This window comes from Ammospiza nelsoni, chromosome 2 (genome assembly GCF_027579445.1).
Source record: "Ammospiza nelsoni isolate bAmmNel1 chromosome 2, bAmmNel1.pri, whole genome shotgun sequence".
Lineage (NCBI taxonomy): Eukaryota > Metazoa > Chordata > Aves > Passeriformes > Passerellidae > Ammospiza > Ammospiza nelsoni.
The window spans coordinates 79,880,135-79,897,816 of NC_080634.1; the positions used below are offsets into that span (position 1 = coordinate 79,880,135).

The 17,682-nt window shown below is 40.2% G+C and overlaps 1 protein-coding gene across 4 annotated transcripts in view; it reads left to right on the plus strand.

Annotated features, from left to right (window-relative positions):
- Nucleotides 1–17,682, plus strand: part of FARP1 (FERM, ARH/RhoGEF and pleckstrin domain protein 1) — a 202,330-nt gene that overhangs the window by 141,533 nt on the left and 43,115 nt on the right. For 2 of the 4 annotated variants that reach the window (XM_059493238.1, XM_059493240.1), the window contains exons 7-13: nucleotides 4,286–4,400; nucleotides 5,561–5,708; nucleotides 8,338–8,433; nucleotides 8,987–9,150; nucleotides 10,743–10,811; nucleotides 11,538–11,601; nucleotides 13,276–13,513. In XM_059493238.1, coding sequence (XP_059349221.1) covers nucleotides 4,286–4,400; nucleotides 5,561–5,708; nucleotides 8,338–8,433; nucleotides 8,987–9,150; nucleotides 10,743–10,811; nucleotides 11,538–11,601; nucleotides 13,276–13,513 — 894 coding nt within the window. Of the gene's footprint in view, nucleotides 1–4,285; nucleotides 4,401–5,560; nucleotides 5,709–8,337; nucleotides 8,434–8,986; nucleotides 9,151–10,742; nucleotides 10,812–11,537; nucleotides 11,614–13,275; nucleotides 13,514–17,682 lie in introns of all 4 variants that reach the window. The other 2 variants (XM_059493232.1, XM_059493235.1) reach the window with 1 other exon arrangement.

The following is a 17,682-nucleotide window of genomic DNA, read 5'->3' on the forward strand; positions in this document are numbered from 1 at the left end:
ATTTGATCGGCTGCCAAAGATCATTTAAAAAGTAGACTTTGTGGGCAGTGGCAAACATGTTGAATTCTACTGAAATTCTGTTTTATTATACTTTGCATCATGTCAGTAGGGTATTCAAATTCCTGGAGATCTGTATGCTGTCTGGAGAATGTTCTAAATAAACATGCTTAGAATGCCAGACTAAATCACAGTCCTAAGAGGAAACTGATAGGGAAGAAAAGAAAACAATAGATTTGAAGCTTTTTTTTTTTTTTTTAATTGCAAAGTATGCACAATAACACTGTCCAGTAGAATCATACATTAATTTTGTTCATGACATCAGAGCTTCTTTTGGCTTCCACATCACTTGAAAGACAGTATATGTTTTCCCTTTCAAGACTTTATGGATACTCATCTTGAAAATAACATTAGGAAAAACCACTTAGCAGCAAGTATAATGGTTGTAATAGACATTGTTTTGCATGGTCCTTGTACTATTCCATATTGTGTACTTGCACTGAAATGCTATTGTATGGAAAGTGCAGTCAGCAAAGACATTTGGAAGCTCTTTGGAGTTGAGCAGATAAATCTCATGATTCTTTGCCATACTCTGTTTGAGTGTTAGGGCAGTTTCTCATCAATTGCTGTTGGAAAGGCAGGTATTTTGTAGTTCTGTTTGCTGTGGTCATCATTGACCAGTGGGACTGATTAGCAGTAAGATGCTGTGAAATTCTGTAGTCCTCATACCATTTTAAATTGGAGTATTTTGGCAGCACAGACTTAAAAAAATAAAATCCTTGACTAGTGAGATTTTTGTCTCTTGTTTTTTCCTGCTACAGTGCTCAGCAATCCAGCTGTATTTCTTTTCTCAGTTAAGCTAGTTCTAACTCTCTTTAATACCAGGCGATTAAAAAAATATTGATCATTTGGGGAAATTGAGTCTCAGCATTCTAGGAGGCTGAGTTTTCATAATAAATATCTGTGCACCAAAGAAAGATGCTGAGGAGCAGACACCCTAATGCATGTGTCTCTCTTCATTTGAGATACTGATTTATGATCATATTTGCTAGAAGACTCTGCTAGAAGTTTGCAGTTGTCCTTTTTATTTGTCCATCTTGTGTCTCATGAACATTTTTCTGTGAAAATTTTCTCTGGTAAGATTCTATAACTGTATCTTACTTGCATGGCTGTCTTTATTTATTTTGTCTCTAGCTTCTTTTTCCAATAGCAAAAGAAATATTATGTATTTGTCTGCAATAAAAATCAGAGTGAACAGATGATAAGAGTAATGGTATCAAAAGGGAAAGATTGAGAATGCAGGTTAGTTATTGTATGTCTTACTAATGCTGTGCCAGTGAGTGGTTTCCATGGGGAATATCTGATTCCAGGAGGCCCATATATTATGTGTGTAAACTTATGTCAATGTTATATACTGTTACTTATCATAAAATCACAATATGACAGCAAATAGGTTTCTGCTAAATTAGCATGTATATTACAGAATTATTTTTTTATTTGAAACATTCAATTTAAAGCCACCTTAAAAGCATTGTGAAAAGTGATAGAAATGAGAGGACACTTGGATACTGCAAACAATGCACTACAGTGAGTGTGTGAGGTATGAAGATGGACTGACCATGAGCCAGAGTGTGCCCAGGTTGCCAAGAAGGCCAGTGTCATCCTGGACAGTGTGGCCAGCAGGACCAGGGCTGTCAATGTCTGTCCCCCTGTACTCAGCATCGGTGAGGCCACACCTCAAATCCTGTGTCCAGTTTTGTGTTCCTCAGAAAGACATTCAGGTGCTGGAGTGTGTCCAGACAAGGGGAAGGAAGCTGGGGAAGGCTCTGGAGCAAAGGTCTTATTAGGAGTAGCTGAGGGAGCTGAGGTGGTTTAGCCTGGAGAAAAAGATGGTTGCGGGGGGGGCCCTATTGTTCTCTACAATTGCCTGACAGGAGGTTGTAGCCAGGTGGAGGTCACCCTCTTCCCCAGGTAACAAGTGACAGGACAAGAGGAAATTGCCTCAAGTTGTGCCAGGGAAGCTTTAGGTTGGATATTAGGAAAAATTTCTTCATGGAAATAAGAAATTTAAGCATTGGAATCGGCTTCTCCAGGAAGTGGTAGAGTCACCATCCCTGGAGGTAAAGAGACGTGTAGATGTGGCACTTGGGGTCATGGTTACTGGTGGACTTGGCAGTGCTGGGTTAGCAGTTGGACTTGGTGGTCTTAGAGGTCATTTCCAAAGGAAGCAATTCTATAATTCTGTCATAAGAGGAAAAGAGCTGAAATACAAAGCATTAGATGTATAAGAAGGGCTAATGCAGGCAGAATACAGCATGGTGTAATGCACTTGCCAGGTAAGAGAAAAAACATCAGCAGTGTAAATAAGTCTTTGGATAAATCACATGAAAAGATTTTTAAGAATAGTTATGTGTGAGGCTGACAATATTTGCAATATAATTTCCTCTCATTCTCATTGGAGTGCTACTAGAAAGTTATTCAAGGTGGAAAAGGAGAGTAAGTGGTAAATAAAAGCTTGTTGAGTACGAGGTCAGAGAGAACAAATTCAGAAGTAACTTGAAAGCCAGGAAAACAAATTTGGTAAAGGATTGGCAGTTGAAAAATGAGAACATTTTAAAAATAATGTAGAGTTGAAGACCTTGTCTTCTGTAGCGTTGACTCTGAAGAAAGCCCTACAGGAGGTGTGTTAAGCTCATCTGTGTACACGGACATAGGGGTTTTGAAATGCTTTTTGAAGAGTCCAGGCCCATATTATTTGAAGTGCTGTAAACTTAGGTGGGCTTATAGCTTCATTAAAGAACAGAAACTTGCCATTTATTTGAGGTAGGATTAAAAACACACCCTGAAGATTTTTGAGACTGGGATGAGTAAAACTGGAAGTAGAGAGCTGTTTCTGAGATGGGGACCAATGGGACAGTTTTTAAAAAGGAAATTCTCAAAGGTTGTGTAGTATTTCTACCATTTTAAGGAATGATTGAGAGCAGATGGGGTGAATGAGGAGGTGTAATTCAGACAGTGTCAGTTTTCAACTCTTTTCCACCTCTGACCTTCAAAGTAAAAAATGTCATCGTGTGTCTGCAGGCAGTTTGGGTCAAAAAAGCTACTGCTCTGTCATTCACAGATGCTTTGGTTCCTCATTTTCAGTGCCTGCACAGGCTATTGCTTCCCCTGTGCATTTAAGGTACATCTGATCCCAGATTGTCAGAAATACAGTGTTCTAAATGTGATCTGAAACCTTTCCTTTTTCTGAACAGACTTAGTTTGAGCAGAACTGGATCAAGGGTTCATTTACATGGGTGAAGCAGGTGTATCTGAGCATGGGTCTGTCATATGCTGGGTCAGCTGTGCAACAACGTGTCTGACTGCATCCTGATTTTAATTTGAGGGCACTGCATTTTAATTTCCCTGGCGTTACCAAGGTAGCAGCCTTTGTTGCAGCAATGTTGCTATTACTCCATCAGGTTTGCAGGCAGAAGCTGCTATGCCTGTTCAGTGAAAAAACTAATAGCAGGATTTTTCAGAGACATTCCAAGAATAGCAGGCAACAAGATAGTAATTTGGCACCCACAGATAGATTGCCTGCCCCTCACCCCCACACCTGCCAAAAAAAGGAAATTTTACTGAATGGACTGCAAAATGGAAGGTGGGTGTGCCATACAGTGTTGAATAACTGCAGCAGATGGGAGCAGCTTTGAGGAGGAGGGCGACAGAATGTGTCTCAAACTGCTGCAGAATTAGAGGAAGACAAATGTTTCATAATCTCATGAGGTGGATTACAAGCTGGTGTTCAAACGAGCAAACAGAACCATCTTTCTGACTTTCTCTCAAAGGTTACCATGTGGAGCATAGGCCTGGAGAGGAAGCTAGTGCTTGGCTGCTCCATGGAGAGGCACCTGAGCACCATGAGAGAGTGTGAGAGAGATGGATGAGTTCTGCTCAGTTAGTGCTGCCCTCCCTGTTAGCCCTGCCCTTATCCCCCACACAAGCCAAGGCAGCACTGATGGCTTCATCTCTTCAGCTCTAATGCAACAACTTACTTAGTTGTGGTAGATGGGAGAAATCCTGGGGTTTCCTCTCACACATCAAATACTAACACAGAGGAGAAGAGAGTAATGTGTGGAAGATAATGTACTGGGAATCTGAATGCATGTATAAAACCATGGCACAGGTTGCAAGGAACGATGTTTACTTCTCTGTGCTCCTCCCAGCTGTCAGGGGCTTCTGGATTGACCGGATTATTCAGATGTAATATGGTGCTTTAATAGACTGCTCTTGAAATTCTCCACAGCTGAGATTGGGGATTTTGATGAAACCATAGATCGTGAACACTTAGCGAAGAACAAGTATATACCTCATCAAGAAGCACTAGAAGACAAAATCGTGGAATTTCACCGTAACCACATGTAAGACTTTTTTGGTTTTGTTATTGGCCTTCTTTCCCTGTAGAGTAGTTCTAATGGTAAGTACATGCAAGATCTGAAGTACAAAAGAGCTTTGGACCTCTGAGTTTCTCAAAGGTTGCTTCCCAAAAACTGTTAAAGCCTATGAACTTTCTGAAGGTTACTCTTGCCTTTTTCCCATCATCATAACAAGATGTTTAAAGCACAGTTGATTCGATATTCATTCAAGCGTGCTGTTATTTTACAGTCTATTTCATACAAAATGCTTTACTGCTGATTTTGTGCATGCAGGTATGATTGCAAATCACAACTGATCAGTCAGGCACTTCTGACAGTAGTCCTTTGGTTTCAAGGACACTGAATGTTGCCTTTCAACCTTTCCATGCTGTGTTTTGAGATCGGTTGAAGAAGGGGTTTAGTGGTAGTTTTAGGAAAAGCACGGAGTACTTGCAGAATCATGGGGGAAGAGAATTCAAGATAATGATGCAAATTGGTATCCTAATGTCTGGAGAAAAAGCCTGTACTAGCAAGATGGTGAGCAGAAGTACCAATAAGGCTTAGAAAAGTACTGTTTTAGCTGTCAAGATCACTTCAAGATGTGAACAGTTTCATTTTTGAGCTAGGTTGAGTAATAGATGAGTGGTAGTGATTTCTATGGCAGTCAAATCAAAGCTTTGCATAATTTCATCACAATTAATGATGGCAATACTTATGGCTTCACAACATTTATGGTAGGGTTTTCATGCCTTCTGTTTTACTTCATTTTGGTATTACAATCACTTTTACAGTGAATAGCATCATTACATGCTTCCATTAATTATTTTTTTAGGACTATGTCATGTCTTCTAGTGGAAAAAACAAAGAGAGGTAGTAAATTCTGTTAGAGCTAATGGTTTAAAATCTATCTGTATCAGGTGTCTCAGAATTGGAGCAATCAAAATTTATAATAGACTGTAAAATCTGTGTATTCTTTGATATTTATTTAGAGTAAGTTGTTGTTCTAGCTGATAAAAGTCTGGGGATGTAGAAAAACCAAACAGACATTACACCTCTGACAGTTTTCAGTCTCTTTGATCAAATGTCTCTTTGTTCTCTGGAGGACCTCTTGATCTCTATTAAAAGGTGTGACAAGCTTGTGAGTGTTCTCTGTTTTCTTTCTCTAGGGGACAGACACCAGCAGAGTCTGACTTCCAGCTCTTGGAGATTGCCCGTCGGCTGGAGATGTATGGGATACGCCTGCACCCAGCCAAGGACAGGGAGGGGACAAAAATCAACCTGGCTGTTGCCAACACAGGCATTCTGGTATTTCAGGTTAGAGCATGATTTTGTATGCTTTACTCCATAAGGCAGAGAGATTTCTGACAGCGGTAAGAATTCAGGAACTCAGCCATGTCTACAAGTATTCAGTTGGGAAAACACAGGAACTTCCAAAATTTTTGTAAGAATTATCTTAAACCGGTTACAGATGCATTGGGTCCTTTGCTTCCAGGGCCTCCTACCTTATATGAATGCACAGTGTGGAGCTCCATCTGCATCCACAATGTGCTGTTCAAGATGCAGACTGAGCTGTGGCTCGCAATTTGCAGGTTGGTCATGCTGACTTTTCCTACGTGTAGGAGCAGGAAGGTCTTGCAGGGCTGATGCATGTTAAATGGGTGAGAAGCAGAGACAAGTAAAACAGAAGCTGGAGTCCATGCAGAAGGATGAAGGCAGTAAATATAAGCTCTCTGTAGTGTTACTTCTTCCAAGTTTTTACAGTTTTCTTGACCAGCCTTGGCCATTGTATCTTGCCGAATCCGTGGATCTTACTTCTTTCCTTAAAGATCCAAACTGTTTTCCTTCTATTTTTTTCCTCTCCTTTCCTACTGCAGTCACTCTAGTACATATTCATGAAGCATCATTAGTAAATTTGTCAAATTCTCATTCTGCAATTCCTCTTACGTAAATAACAAATTTGGCTTTTACAATTGTGAAGCTACAGGTAGTCAGCTGGTGTCAGCTGCTTTCACTTTAGATGCTTACCTGACTCTGTGCTAAAAACAGTAAGTAAGCTGTTCATTAAAATATCCCTTTTTACAATTGTCAAAACAACTATTCATTTTAACTGTTTTACTATAATTAAAATACTACTATTTTCAGCCTTACAAAATACTTTGAGTCCTTTCATAAGGAAAATAACAGCAACAAACAAGCCCAGGAGTGTCTGACCCAAATACTCCAAGATTTAAAAATACCCAGCCAAGCAAACAGCCAAAAAAAGGCAGCAAATTAAAAAGATCCCTGATCAACTAATTGAGTTGGTAGTAGAACCCCAAAACTGAAGCATAGGTTGAAACATGAGAACACTAGGACATTGTTAGGAATGCACATAACTCAAGCAAATGTGTACTCAGGCCCTTCCCCTGCTCCCCCACAGCATTTTCGTCAGCTCAATTAATGAACTGCCAAGCCTTGTAAATTAAGGCTGTCTTCAAGGTGAAGGTGTGTATCCACAGAGAGCAGCACAGACCTCAGAGTCCCAGCAAGCAACTGAGATCCTGCTGTGAAGTGTAGCTGCAGGTTGATGGCCCAAGGCTTGATTTGACAAGGTCTGAAGTCATGTCTACTAGCCTAATGTGTTTGGGACTTTCAAAACAGTTTTGTTTTGTTTTTAAAGTTTCTGAAAAGCTTGGAAATTTTACTGGGTGAAGCTCCAAGACTGAATGCTTAAAAGGAATTCGGGCTCTGACCTGCTGGAGTCTGCTCAGCAATTGGAGTCTGTCAGTAGGCTTAGGGCTTCCTTCTACCACTTCATAGGTCAAGAGCTAAGTTCTTATTTTTATTTTGGTTATAACTGATAGAAATTGAAATATGAGGATCTCATTAGAATGTCCCCAATGATAATAAAAGTTCACTCACAAATGGCATAAGCTGTAGTCAGACTTACTTTAAAATCTGCCATTTATTGAGAAATCAGTGTCAGTGCTGCTGATTATTTTAAGGAGATTAATTATGTGATTCTTAGACAGCTGGTTGACTTAGCATAGATCATTACACTGTCATTACTCCTACAGCTGTCTGGTGGTGGTGCCCAAATCAACGTGGGTTTCTGCTTTTAGCAATCCTGTAGTAGTTCTCTGAAACTTCTGTGCTGTGTTCTAGGAATGTTTGCATTGAAGTCTTCATTGAACAAACTGCTTTAGTGAATATTTTAACATAGCACCTCCAATACCTGCTGATATAGATTAAAAATGAAACATCTGGAGGGTAGGGGCTAATATGTAGTGGCTGGGAGTTGGAGTATTATAAAGATAATTTCCTCTTGCTGTTTGCTTATGGTATTGGTTGCGTTTTCCCAGAAAATCATTTTGTGGCTCTTCAGAGACAGATAATTTGTTTGAATTGCCTTTGCTTCCGGTGGTCCTTATAAAAGCTCAAAATATGCAGTGTTTTGTACTTCCAATACAAAACCTGCAGTTGCTTTTTTCCCCCCAGATTTAAGCAGTATTTAAAGAGATATTTATTTTGCCCTGCAGACATAAAAAGAGGGAGAAAATCTACTTCGTCAAAGTGAGGTGATGTGTCTGGATTCCCTGCATTCTCTGTCACTGGTGGAAATAGAGTGAGGCACCTTTGGAAGGTGATTTAGTCCACAGAAAATCTTGAGTCTGCATAGTAGCACAAGATAGCAAAATCTGGTCCACCCTGTCTTATGCAATAATACTGGGTTGGATATTTCCACAGAAACTAGTCCTGTATTGCAAGAGTTTAACCCTAAGTGCCTGCCTTCAGTCATTGCACCAGATGTTTATGGTTTGCATTATCAGAGGATGAGTTATAAGAATTTCATCATTTCAAGTTAAGTGAACATATGATTAATTTATGACAAGCTTCTTTAGTGGTTTAGATTTTTCCATTTGGATCTGGAATGATTAAACCCAGCTGGCTTTGTTCTCTGTAGGGTCACACCAAGATCAATGCCTTCAACTGGGCTAAGGTTCGGAAGCTGAGCTTCAAGAGGAAACGTTTTCTTATCAAACTACGGCCTGATGTGAATGTAAGTCCTTGGCAGGAGTTGATGAACTTGACAGAAGGTTATTTGGTAAATTTCTACTCACAGATCACACGTGGTTTTTATCAGCTCATGAATATTTTAATTGTTTATGTTCACTGTTGGTATTGTGCACATCAGCCTGGCATCTCAGGTGAGCAGTCCTGGCAAAGGACATGTAAGCTGAGTCGATCATAATAGAATGACCCAGAGTCATCTTCTGGTTGCAGCTCTGGTACTATATCAACAATTCTTAAGGTATAGCATGTAATCAACTTCTTCTCATTAACATTCAAACCACTGCTTTATCTCTGTCATATTTGCCAATGAAAGGAAGTTTGAGCAATAGCTTTGATACTGACAGGCAGACCAGCAATGTCTCAATGTTAGAAGGATAGGGCCTGTTAAGCCTGAAAGCCAGTAAGTTGGGAAGAAGCTTTTGGGGTTTTTTTTCTTTATTCTTTTTTCTTTTTTTTAGCATAGCTTCTAATTTGTCAATGCATTTCTCTAATCTGTGTTGCTGCCCAGCTTACATTGCAAATGCTATCCCAATTTTCAGAGTTCATTCCAGGACACCCTGGAATTCCTTATGGCCAGTCGAGATTTTTGCAAGTCTTTCTGGAAGATCTGTGTGGAGCATCATGCCTTTTTCAGGCTTTTTGAGGAACCTAAACCAAAGCCTAAACCTGTTCTTTTTTCTAGAGGTTCTTCATTTAGGTTCAGGTAAGACATGCATTCTTTCCACCTTTGTTGCCTCTCCATTTCAAAATCACATCCATAATGGTCTAAGATTAAACCTGTTATTTTCAGCTCACCTTTTTTACCTTGTGGTTTGCTCCTTTATATTTTCCCCTGCATCTTCTCAGCCGGAATTGTGCAAAGAACACTGTAGGGGAAAATCCTGCATTAATTTTGTAGCAGCTGTTGCAAAGTAGCTTTCTGAAGGTAAGATAAAAAGTGTATAGGGTTTGGCTGGTTTTGCACAAGAAAATTCACCTATGTCCTCAGTAACACTAGCTAGCAATTGTTGGGAATTCTTTGAATCCTCTGCTCCTAGGATGGGGTCTTTCCTATGTATCAGAGTAGAGATTGTTGCATGTGCCTGTGATAAACCCATATTTGTGTAGTTCAAAGCAATGGCTTTATGCTCACAAAGGATTGACGTGACATGACCACCTCTGCTAAGACCAGGTATACCTGTGGTATTGTTGGACCTGTAGGAAAGCTTTCAATAGTTGAGTTATTGTTTTGGTTTTTTTTGTTTTTTTTTACACTGGCAGAAGCATTATTGTAGATATTGCATTTTGTATGCCAGGGGGAAATCCTTTTATTCATACAGTTTATTTTGTTTGTGAAGCTGATACAAGCTGTACAGCCAGAAGCGCTCTTTGCTGAGATGAATGACGCACTCTAGATGCCTTGCATAAGAACACAGTGTATATACAGCCATTCTGACTCTCTTTACACTTTGTTTGCGCCTGCAAAGTAAATTAACATGGAAGGACCTATGTTGGGCAAACAAACTATAACTTGTTAAGTTTCTGCCTGAAGTAAATGAAGAACTGTAGGTGCATTCAACTTACCTCAGGCTTTGGAAAGAAGGTTTTGGCTACATCCTCCACTCCCTGTGATCTCTGTTACTACATTCAATAACTTTTCCAGTCCCTGAAAGCCTCTAATGAATTGGAAGAATTTGGCTCTCAGTTGAGCATTCTTGAGGTGTGGGTTTCCTCTGCTGCTTTCAGTTTGCTTTGGAGTTTATAGCTTTGCACAATAGACAGTGCTGGGCTTTCTCACTACCTCATGCCCTGTTGCAGAAGGGTAGAAAGGGATTTCCAGCCTAAATCTTTGCAAAAAGGTGGGTTTTATAGTAGCAACCAAGGAATGAAGTAGATGTCAGGGGTTTTATCTTGTTTTCAGGGTTTACTAATATCAGATAAGGCTGGTATTTGACTAAAAAGGATTCAATAATATATTAATTCATTAAAGGAAAGCTTAACCCCTGCTTCACTTTCCATTGTAGTGGCTTCCCAGTGATCTAGTACCCTATAGGGTCCAAAAAGCTGAATTGAAGCAGTTCTGAAATGGCTTCAAAAAGTAGCTTCATAGCAAAAAAAAGAGGCAAGTAACATGCAAAATGGTAAAACTCTGTGTGTATCTGACCAAGTCCCCTTCTGTATGATCTTAGCATGAGTTTCTGCTGATAGTGCCAAATACTTTTCTGGTTGCTGTGACTTAATATGCAAGCCAAATACAAGGTTATGATGACCAGGTGTTACATTGTATTAAGTACTTTAACTCTGGTTTTCTTCCAGTGGTCGGACCCAGAAGCAAGTTCTTGACTATGTTAAGGAAGGAGGGCACAAAAAAGTGCAGTTTGAAAGGTGAGAGGAAATAAATTTATTATGCCAATATGTGAAATCCAAGAAAAGTCATGATTTCCAGTTAGTTATGGTCTGAGATCTTGGCACCAGTCCAAGGAAAAAAATTCCTTCTCTGCTGGTTTGACTGTTTATCACATGTGTAATATCCCGTGGTCCTGCATGTTTTGGCAAAAGTTTCATAACTTATAGTTCACTTAAAATCAGTAGTCTTCAATCTGTTTTTCAGCAATGAACATCCTGCTGTCACAGGTAACTTCTCCCAGTTTGATTTGCCCCCTCTTTGTTGGGATGTGGTTAATGTGTGTGAACAGACATATTCAGCTCAGAGTAAAACTGAACATAAGAAAAAGTACAGCCAAGCTCAAGGGAAACTGAAAGTCTTCTAGCTTGCCAGAGCAGTTCTGTCTGAACTGATCATGTTCATGGTGAGCTGAAAGTAATGGCCCAAGTGCCACAAAGACCATGCCAATAGCTCATTGCTTATGATTCATGTTTACCTGGTAGACCATTTTTGCTTCAGTGCTTCTCCCTTTTCTTACAGTGGTATGTTTGCAACACATAGCACATTAAAATTTTACAGAAAGGACGAATGTTAATCTGTTTTGAAGCAAAATTTTATGAAAGCTGTTATTCAAAGGTTTTGTTTTAAAAGCATGTCTCTTGATTCCTGTTTGTAGAAAAAAAAAACTGAAATAGCTCTTTATGTGATTTTCCTTTTATCTCCAGGAAACACAGCAAGATTCATTCCATCAGGAGTCTGACTGCACAGCCTTCAGAACAGCATACAGAGGTGCCAAAACAAGTCAGTGATGTTGATGAAACCCTGGAAATGAAATCCTTTGAAACATTTCTTGTTAGATTACTCTCCACTGATTGCTGTTTTAAAACCCTAGGAGCATAGTTTTCTGCTTGCTTACCATTTAGCTGGGAGCTAAGGAGCCCTGGGTGTCATAAGCTTTAGGTTCTGCTGAGTGAAACAGCATTGCTTTCAGACAAGCAGACAGATATAAATAGTGAGCTTGTCTGAGCTGTACTAATGACCATCTGAAAAATTGCAACCCTCAGTGTTGCTGCCAGGGCCCTTGGTTGTAGCTGGCTATTGCATCTGGGGAAAGAGTAATTACTTTTCTTTGCTGAGAGGTCTTGGTTGCCAGTTTCAAGGTGTTAGGTTAGTGTTAACCAGGTATTAACCAGGGAAGAGAACAATTATTTCCTCAGAAAAATTGCACCTCTGGCCTTCTAAGCCATTACCTCTGGCAGATACCATATGTATTTATCTCATGCTGATAGCTGCTGTGTGCTGGGAGTTCACAAATCCAAAAGCCCAGTCAGTAGTGGTGAGGCTGCAGCAGCTGCAGGTTCTAGGTCCCTGTGGGGCTGAGCATGTATTCACTCTAGGCACCCATGTGAATGCACACATACAGAGCATGAACACATGGCCCCACATAAAAACTCAGAAAACAGCACTCCCACAAGCACAGACAATGCCAGCGGCCTCACCCTCTTCCGCTCTTTGGCTCTGGTTTCTCCAGTTGCTGGCATCCCAAACACACACAACATATGGGCTGATGGCTCTTCTGGGACAGCCTCTAGAGGAGACAGGTCAGGAAGCTTCATTTTCCTGACTTGGTTGTTGTGGTTTCTCCACTTGCCAGTGTTTTCTGTGGAAATGAACCTTTGATCACATAACTTTATGTTAGGTAGAGTTTAAAATGTCAGGAGCAAGCTACTAGGTTAATGCATTTAAGAATGCTACTGAACCTTCACCTTCTATGCATCACTTTCACTTGATATTCACAGGCTCTCTCCCTTCTGCAAATTTAGGAACTTTAGAGAATTTTGTTATAGATAGAGTCCATTTCAAATAGCTTGTAGCATTTTAATGTTGCTGAGACAAGCTCAGGTAGATGGAGCATGGCTGCTGGGCTGATGTCTGCAGAAAAGCCAGCGTATGAGCCAGTGGCAGCTATGCTCCAGGGAGTGAATGTAGGGTGCTCAAAAGCCCGCACTTGACTTTTTTAGTGTGTCTAAGTAGGCTATGCAGAATTTGGTTTTATGTTTTTATCTTTTCCTCCGGGTTCTCAGAGTAATGTGCACTGGTTGATGCTTTTAGAGTGTTAGTGGCTGCCTTAGAGCATGGAAACTCCTCAAATACCCCTTTTTACATTATCACTGCATTGTATGCCTTCTTTTCCCTTGTTTAGCCTATGATTTTTTTCTGTTCTTCCAGATAAGAAACCTCTTTTCTTTTTTTTTGTTAATTCCAGTTAGTTTTAAGGCTTGGGTTACCTCTTTTCTTTCCAAGAGACTCCTATGTTGCTATAGATGTGAAGTTCTGGTGTGTAATTACATGCAGCCTTTTCCCTCTGGCTCCCATCCTTCCCAAACCTCTCCCCTCCCACCGTCCCTCCCCTTTTGTCCTTCCCTTTGTGTCCCCCTTGCCCTCCCTCTCTTATCTTTCCAGACTGCTAGAGCCTATGGAGACAGCAATGATGCTGCAGCAGTGCAGAGCTGCCGGCAAGGGAAGGAGTTGAAATCTTCAACAGAAGACACTGGACAGCACAAGAGCCCTTCCTTGAAGAAGAGTCCAAAGGAAGGCAGAAAGGTGGATGGAGCAGTGGTCTCAGCAGTGGAGGAAGAAGAGGAGCCTGCTAAGGATAGGATGCAGCAGAACAGACCTCAATCACAGCAGCCAAGCACAGGTCCAGCTTCCAGGGCTGCTCATGGCAGCAGCACCTCCATTCCTTTCATTGACTGCAGTGATGTAGATAGCGAGTATGATCTCCTCAGAGGACAAATAACCCGGTCATATTCCCAAACAAATGACAATTATGAGGGTGATTTGACCAGTGGTGCCTATATTCACTACAGAGACGAAAATCGCAATAGACCTAGATATAGGGACTCCTCAGCTTCTCTAAAGTCTTCCCAGTATGTCTCTGAAGAGTACCTTGATGATAACACAGCTAATCTCTCCTTCTACACGGGGGGAAGCCCCAGGATGCCAAGGCATAGCTCTCTGGTTGATGAAATGTTCCGAGGGCCGGGAAGCCGTAGCCCGCTGGCCACTCCATTGCCTCCCAGCAGCAAAGAGTCCAGCCCTAACATGAGCCTGAGTAGAACTGGCTCTCAGGGCTATGTCTCAGAAAATGGGCACGACTGCAGGGTGAGGACTGGGGAGGAGGACAGCCATGCCACTAACTGCCATGGCTATTGCAGATATTCTCCAGGTTCTCAACGGCCTCGAGCACAGAAAACCCATAATCTGTGCAATAAGTCAGTTACAGATCCGTTTATCCTGAGCCAGATATCCTCAACCCCTGGGCAGGAGTATAGATCAGAGAGATACTGCAAAGGAGGTGGGGTGGCTAAGATGTCTTCTCCAGAAGGCAAGATGATGGCCAATGGTATGGCAGCTGGGGCACAGTCAAAGCAGAGCCCAGTGATGCAGTCGCTGCGTGCCAGTGGCATGATGGATCACATGGCTGCCATCCAGATGATGGAGGGCTCCACCAGCAGTGGGACAGAATCCAGTGATTCTGACTCAGAAGTCATTAATCCCTTCACTCACCCCCTGGTGTTTGGGAACCCCGTTGTGCTGAGCTCCTCTCCCATGCCTAGAAATAAGTACTCCTTTGGAAGCCTTCAGCTGGATGAGGAGGTAGAGGAGGATGTGTCTGTTGGCCTCAGTGATGAAGATGGTGTGCAGGTCTTCAGCTGCTAGGCACCAGTGTGTGTGAGACCAGGGGATACTGTGGTTGCTCAGCGGTGTGGTTGCATCTCCTGGGGCTCATGATGAGTGGCTGGTGATAATTTCAAGTGCATGGGCTATTTCAGACATTATTGTTGTACAGGCCAGCCAGAGGGAAAGGATGCTAGAACACAATAAGTCTGAGTGATGCTTAACAGTTTGCATCTCCTCTGAAAGGCAGGAGGAGAGGAAAATAGTTACTGATTTAGGTACCTCCCTAAGACTTAAAAACACTCTCCTCTTCTTCGTGTTAAGTCTTGTTTTAGATACATGTTGTAGCTGCTTTGATATTTGACTAGTTATTTTGACAAAACAAACAATCAAACCGAGTTGGTACATTGTGCTCTTTTATATGTCTGTAACAATCTTCTTCTCTCCATATAAGGAGAGCAACTTACGAGTGCCTCAACAGAGTTAGGAGAAAAAAAAAATTGCAGCCAAATGCAGGCAGCTTGATATTCAAGACCAGGACTTGTTGAAATCTTGAAATATGCTGGAATTTTTTTTCATAGCAAGAATGTGTCTGATCTACTCTTCTTCATAACTCCTTTTGTAATCTGATGAACTGAGGGTACATATCAGGCATGTATAAAATTTCAGTATTGTCTTTTTCTTCAGTGGGTTAAACAGGGTGATTTAGTGATGGAGATTTTGAAACGCCAAACTCTTCCTTGGGCAAGAAAAAGAACAGGATGAAAGATACATTTCAAGTGAAAAAGACTTTGATCAAAACAGCTCTAATGAAGAGTGATATGAGTATTACTTGCAAGGCAATCCTTTCTATCCTTTATCAGTTAAATATAAAGATATATTGCAAGAATTTTTTTAATTGCTTATACTTTCAGTGAAATTATTATAGAGACATCCAAGTTCTGTGGTGGCTGTTTTGGAGATGGTGGCTGTTTTATTTTTTGCTTTGATCACAAAAAATCTTTATCTGTGCAGGATCAAATTATTCTGTCATAGGCTACTTTTTTAGTAGTGCCACCTCAGAAATTTTTCATCCCCTGACAAGAGAATGATGGGAGTAACTGTGCTCCAGGGTGATGGTCTTCTGTTCTATCCATAGAGTGGATATGGGCAGAAGGACAGAGACTAATTCTGTGTATACTTCCTTTTCACAGGCTAGAATTATTGAGAATTAGGGTATCCTAATAAAATCTGATGTTAGTTTCTCCAAGTTAAGAAAGAAAATCCAGATGAAAGGTCCTCTTTATGGAAACTGTTCTACAGTTAATAGTGCTGGTAGACAAGGTGTGCTCTTTATAATTGGCCTTATTTTTAACTTTTATATATTTTTCTTGTGGAAGAATGAAAATAAATCCCAGAATTTTAACTGATGAACAACAGCATTGACTGAACTGCAGGTCACTCTCGGTGATCTGCATCATGCAGTTCATGCATGCAGCAATGATTAATCCATTCACATAAGTACTGATGAAAAAGTTAAAGGACTTTGTAAATTTAGACAATATAAAAATTTTCAAGATTGTTTTTACAGAAATTATAAAATAAGAAGTCTTTTTAATTTTTCTAATGTCTTGGTCTATGCACACTTTAACAAAGTTTAATCTGAATGAAGGATATTTAAAAATATACCTATTATATACATAGTAGTTAGACATGTGTTGTTATATACTGGTTTGAAAGTAAAATATATCTTTATGTAAATATAAGTATTAACTCCTTCACCTCCTTTAGTGTGTTGGTTTTCTTAGAGATTAGATATCTCAGTCTTGAACAGGAATCATTTAAAGCATCTCTTTAGATACTGATATTTTGGGGACAGGGAATACTCTCATTTATTCCTGTAGTTAAAAGCATGAGTCTACAACCAGTGAGATTGATAATTAGGGAGAAGCTTGCTTGTATATGATTCTAAAACAGGATGGTTTGTGTTTTGGATTTAGAATAGCTGTAAAATAATTGCCTTGAAGTTCACAATATATAAGATGAAATATAAGTAGTTGAAGCTCGCATCAGCAAATAGTGTGAGCATGGGGGAGTGGGTGCATGACTCTTCTTTTGATTTATTTTTTATTGCCTGTGCAGGAAAAGTATCAGTAGGTATAAAGTAAAGTAATAGCAGTTTGGACAGATGAATTAATTGCTTCATTAGCCAGTAAAATTAGAGTTCGGGCAATGGATTTTCCACAAAAGGATTTACAATCATTTCTGCTACTTTAAAAAGATTTCAACATTCATTTTGGATTTAAATGTATATAAAATTTTATAAGTAGTGTTTGCTATTTTGCATCCTTTCAGATACTGTTTCCAGGCCTGATTCTTCTCTCATATGCCTACAAAGACATTAAATTTTAAACTTTTTAAGAACAGACCCACTGGGTAGCTGGAGTTAGCCTAGTTGCTAATAATGTATCTCAACAGCTTTTCTTTTCCCACTTCAATATTATCCTCAGAAATGCAATATGAGGAGTTTTCTGTCTTCTGGCATTTTTTCAGCTTTGAATGGTGAAGTAGTTGTTTCAACACATGGAATTCTACCAGTTAAAAGAAGTAAAGTTTATAAATGACATAGGAAATAATTTCATTTAGGATTAATTACTTCTGCAGCATTCTAATGCCAGTGAAGCTCCGTTCAATATCAGCAGACAAGGTTGTAATTAAAGCAGTCTGTGGGCCAAATTCCTCCCCCAGACATGTGGTTCATGTCTGAGCCCTTGCCAAGAATGGTGAAGTGAGACAGGAGTTTTAAACTTATATTTTTAAATAGGATCAGGCCCCTTAGAGTTCATCTGGGAATTTGTTTCTGTGGGACAATCAAAAGGACCTTGCAGAAAAAGAGCAGAAACCTTTAGGGCAAGACTGCAAATGAGATGAGGTGGGGGAATTCTTGTCCTGGCTCACAAAGTGCTCATGGCAAGAGGAGCTTGTCAGTTCTAGTTTGTTGTTTATTTATTTATTAATCTGAATACACTTATTAACAAACATTTATCAATCGGAATACATAGGACAACAGCAGTGATCTAAGCGTACCTTTGTCTCAAGTATAGCAAGTAGTTACAGACAGAGTAACTACCAGATTCTTCCACCAATTCAAGTAGATTTTAGAATGTGGCTGATGGTAGTTTTGATTCACCATTCTAAAATTTTTATTGT